The sequence below is a fragment of the Vespula pensylvanica genome, chromosome 8 (genome assembly GCF_014466175.1).
Source record: "Vespula pensylvanica isolate Volc-1 chromosome 8, ASM1446617v1, whole genome shotgun sequence".
NCBI lineage: Eukaryota > Metazoa > Arthropoda > Insecta > Hymenoptera > Vespidae > Vespula > Vespula pensylvanica.
In genome coordinates, this window is record NC_057692.1 from 8,065,957 (window position 1) to 8,070,956 (window position 5,000).

Consider the following 5,000-nt stretch of genomic DNA (forward strand, 5'->3'; position numbering starts at 1 on the left):
GAGAGAGAGAGAGAGAGAGAGAGAGAGAGAGAGAGAGAGAGAGAGATAGTACAAAAATGTCTGTTTCGAGGAAAATCATCAGGTTCGAGCGCAAGAGGATGAACTAAAAAAGAAAAAAAAAATCTTTTCCCGGTCCGAAGATATCTCGTCGCGGGGCCCACTTTTTATAATTAAAAAAAAAGAAAAAGAAAAGATGAAAAAATGAAAGAAAAAGAAAAGAACAAAAAAAAAAACACCAGTTAGAGGTTATCATGTTGTACATATAGTGAGTTGTGTTTTGCAGCTTCGAGGAGGGCAAATCGGACAAGGAGATTCTGGACGATCTGCTGCAGACGGCGCGATACGACAAGCGGCTTCTGCCCCCGGTCCAAGGTACACTGAGGCCCCCGCCCCACACCCGCCAAGACGACTACACCCCTGACCTCGTACCCAATGACCCCGACCATCCAGAGCACCTCGAACATCACCGGCACCGCTACCACCACACAGCACCACACAACCACAGCTCACTGCTCACCCCTCGTCGAAAGGGTACTCTCTATATAAGATCGACCCGTTGATATTTGATAATAATAATGTTGATAATGATGATAATGATGATGATGATTATGATGATGATGATGATGATGATGATGATGATGATGATGATGGTGATGGTGATGAAAAGCGATGAGATAAACGATCGAAGATAAACGACAGAGTTAGAGACAAAGGAATCAAATCTGAGAGAATTTCTGTATGTGTGGGGAAGAGAAAGAGAGAGAGAATGCTTCTAGGTTGCGTGTAATGTATGTGTGTGTGTGTGTGTATGTATGTGTATGTGATAATAGGAAATAAAGTGAATGGATAGAGATAGAGAGAACCAAGTTCGTTCAGTAGAGAAAGTCTATGAGAGGTCAGCCGAATCGGAGAGACTACGTCCGACCTTTGACGGACCTTATTCACTGCGACTCGCACGAGTTATACACACGATGAAAGAGAATTTCCTTGATCGTTTTATCCTTTGCCCTCTGACTCCTATATAAACCGATATTTTCTCAAAGTACATTATGTAGGTATATCGTGTTAGATTCATCTAATTCCTTATTAACACAATGAATGGAACGTTGAATGATTTATTTAAAATATTTTTTGATATATATTTCGTGATATTTATAAAATGAAAAGTATAATGAATCTCTAACGAATCTAGAATGGAAAAGAAAAGTAGAAAATAAAAGAAGGAAGAAAACGAATATGAAAAGTATCGCGTTGAATTTTCTTTTATATGTTCTATTTATAAAACGAAATTATTGATATTATTAGACGGAAAGTTCGACGTGTTAATTATGTTAAAATAAAAAGGAAAGAAAAATAACAAAGAATTATATATAAAATTGTTATAATTGAAATGTCAAAGAAATGATTTAATTTCATGAACTTTTCTCTTTCTTACCTTTGCCATTTAATTATTAAACAAAGGGTTTCTTCCTCTTTAATGTATTCCGTTATAAACGAGTTAATTTCGGGCAACAAGGACGAGCCGCCGTCGTTATTATGCTATGTTCATCGAGTCTCTTTCATCGATCGACAAAGAGTATCACGTAGGAAATACCTACTATAGCAAAGCTATTCGCGTTATAAACGGAAAAGCTCGTTTTAGCGCGATGGAAAAGCACCAAACGCATCGACGCATTATTTCACGAGAGTTCAGCGTATAGTTAGTAGGTGAATATGCGCGCTTCGTTTTCATGATAGCTTTTATCGTTTCACTTTTCCATTCGACGGTCATTCCAACGAGAAAATAATTAATAGTACAATGTATCATTACAATAATTTAATTGAAAATGATTATCGTTAAATTTCCATTAAGTACATTTATTAACAGATAAATTAGCTCGGAATGTGAAGCTTCTTTGTTTATTATATTATTACAAATAACGTGAGTATCGAACGTTACCCTTAAACTTAATATCAAGGAAATTCTTTTTTCTTTTCTTTCTGTTTTTTTTTATTTTTATATAAGTAGTCGTGGCGTGCAAATTATATGTATGTGTGTGTGTATATATACATATTTAATTAATTAGTAAACGTATGATAAAACTGATAGCAATATCATTTTATTATTATTATTATCATTATTATTATTATCATTTTTAAAGTAAAGAAGAAAAAAAAAAGGAAAATAGATGAAAATGTATGCACAAAATTACTGAAAATTTTACCATCGTATTTCTGTCTTCTTTTTTTTTTTTTTTTTTTTTTTTTTTTACACGTCCAACGAAGTATACTATCAATGAAATATGAAATAAGACTCTAATAAAAAGAGATGACGAATTTATTCCGATTAGGCTGCACTCGACTTCGACTTTATGTCTAAGATTTGAACGAGCTTCTCGCTAGGGAAAGAGCTTTTATCAGATATCCTTTGGCAAATGGAAACAACTGTGATAAGAGGACATATTGCTACCAGCAACAGCAGCCAGCAGCAGCAACAGCAACAACAGCAGCAACAGCAGCAGCAGCTTGTAGCTATCGCTCGTAGAAAAAGCTCCGGAGACTTATTAGGCACTCTGCGAATTAGTTGTTTCCTTTCGAGCACTTCAGCTTCTTCGACACTCTCGCAGTATCTCGATTTTCTCGAAACGATAGCTGTTTTAACAACGGCACTCTGCTTTCTCGGTAGGAAAGGCTTCTTTTCTTTCTTTCCTTCTCGTTTTTTTTGATCCTTTTTTCTTTCTTATCTCTACGCCATTGAAAGCTGATTGTGAAGCTGGCAAATTTGTGCTATTTCGAAATTCAATATTTCTGATAACAGCTGTGCTCGATATTCTCTTTAACAACTTTGCTCGCTCATGAAATTGCTTATTCTTCTTCCTCCACCATTACGTCTATCACTTTTTCTTTTATTAGATAATATCTTTGATAAGAGTTTCGAGCTTTTAAACATTTCCTTCAAGTCGATTCAATTTTATTAAAAAATATAAATGTGTGTATATATATATATATATGTGTGTGTGTATGTATATATGTATATATAGTAATAACAATATTTCTTCGTGCAGAAATGATATAGCGATTTGATATTGAAATTTTCCAGGTATTATGAAATATTGTAATTATACGGAGAATACATTAAGGGATGGTAAGACGAATTTTGAAGGAGGGAGAGGAACGTTATATAGTATGGATCTCAAGGAAAAGAAAGAGAAAAAGAATGTGTGTGAGAAGGAAAGAGAGAAAAAAATTGAATGAAAAAACGAGAGAGAAAGATAGCAAATAAGTGAGAGCTAGAAAGAGGAGGCTTTTCTTTCTTCTTCGATAACTTTTCTCGACGTAGTCTGACACAAAGCCGACTCTTGGCGTCTACATCGGCAAGTTGATTAATCGTGAGAGAAGAAAATTACAAGAAGAGAGAGAGAGAGAGAGAGAGAGAGAGAGTTCGTGGCTACATCATTAAGCCGTAAACTTATTCCGTGACACGGAGCCCAAGGCTTTTCTCATATTTCTATCGTCTTCTCTCTCTAACTACATGTAAATATAAATAATGTATGCATACATTTGTGTGTCTACTCACGTACATCAATGAGAGTCGCGATCCCTTTTTATAATCATCGAAGTGAAGTCACGTGCTATGCGATCTTAACGAAGATATTAAGATGCTTCGCTAATTGCTTCTTTCTTTCTTTCTTTCTTTCTTACTTTCTTTCTTTTTCATTATTTGTATTTCTTCGTTTTCCCTTGTTTTCTTCTTTTCTCTTCTTTCTTTCTTTTCTTTTTTTTTTCCCTTGACTCTCGTTTCGTTAACTCTATTTAAAGAGACCTCTTTTGATTTGTAAGAAAAAAGAATAGAAATATCGTGATAACTTAACGGATTAGATTTGAATAAAATATAACACACGATGTCTTTTCCGTATTTGAAAGAGAATCTTTTATCATAAATTTATAGTCAAACTTATAAATGATCTTCAAATTTCTATTCGTAGTAAGTAACAATAAAGTTAGGAAAGAACATTCTGAGACATGATGTAGGTATATGACTTTTTCTTATTTCGTATTCTTTTCTTTTCTTTTCTTTTTCTTCTTCCTTTTTTTTTCTAACTTTATATTCCTTATTTGTGATACCAACGAAGTTAGCAGGGAAAATTCTAAGGTATCATACCTTAGAATGTGTATATGTGACTGTACACATATATATATATACACACAGATATGTACATATATATATACGATTTCTAAGTAACACGTTCGATTCGAGAAGAAAGAAAAAGAAAGAAAAAAAAAAAAAGAAAAAAAATAGAAAGAAAGAAAGAAAAGCATATCTCACGAGGGAAGAATAAAAGTAGTGCATATCTAGTGTTATTGATCCGATAGAAAACGAATTCAAAATTCTCTCCGATCTTTCGAATAAAATGTGTTTGTAGGTTTGTGTATGTGTGTCTTTGTGTGTGAGAGAGAGAAAAAAAAGAAAGAATGGAAAATATTGAAGAGTTCTTGCCAAATCCGTAGATATCGTGGGCGTGCATCTGTAAGCAGTATGGCAGCCTGGCTACAACCGGCTAAATAGATTCGTGCCAACGTTATTCGCAAGGCAATGGATGCCAGAAGTGACACGCATATACTAGAATCATGTATCGCTCCACTTCGTCTATTCACCTAACTTTTTCGATCTATCGTCGTATCGAACAGTCCTCTCGATCTCTTACCTCAGAATTATTCGTCTTATTCTTGCAAACATTTGTTGTTTTTTTTTTTTATTACAAAATAACTTTCATCCACTTCGATCGATCATGATCTGACTTCGATGATCTGACTTCAATTTGTTTATTAGTTCGACTCGATTTAAGTTGATTTCGTTTTTACGATTTGGGTGACATGAGTTTTGGTGAATTTAGAATTACGAGTGTTCAAAGAAAAAAAAAAAAAAAAAAAAAAGAGAGAGAGGAATGTGAACGTGTGGACGATCTTGTCGTTTAATATTTATCTTCTTTTTTTCTTTTCGATGTGTACGAAAAGAAATG

General features: G+C 34.1%; 1 protein-coding gene across 20 annotated transcripts in view; it reads left to right on the forward strand.

The window, feature by feature from the left end:
* LOC122631285 (glutamate-gated chloride channel) overlaps positions 1 to 5,000 on the forward strand; it is a 94,762-nt gene that overhangs the window by 55,461 nt on the left and 34,301 nt on the right. For 11 of the 20 annotated variants that reach the window (XR_006327674.1, XM_043816793.1, XM_043816778.1 and 8 more), the window contains one exon: positions 284 to 531. Coding sequence is in view for 19 of the 20 variants with exons in the window: in XM_043816793.1 (XP_043672728.1) it covers positions 284 to 531 (248 nt within the window). In the remaining variant the exon portion in view is untranslated. The remainder of the gene's footprint in view (positions 1 to 283; positions 532 to 5,000) is intronic. The other 9 variants (XM_043816777.1, XM_043816780.1, XM_043816788.1 and 6 more) reach the window with 1 other exon arrangement.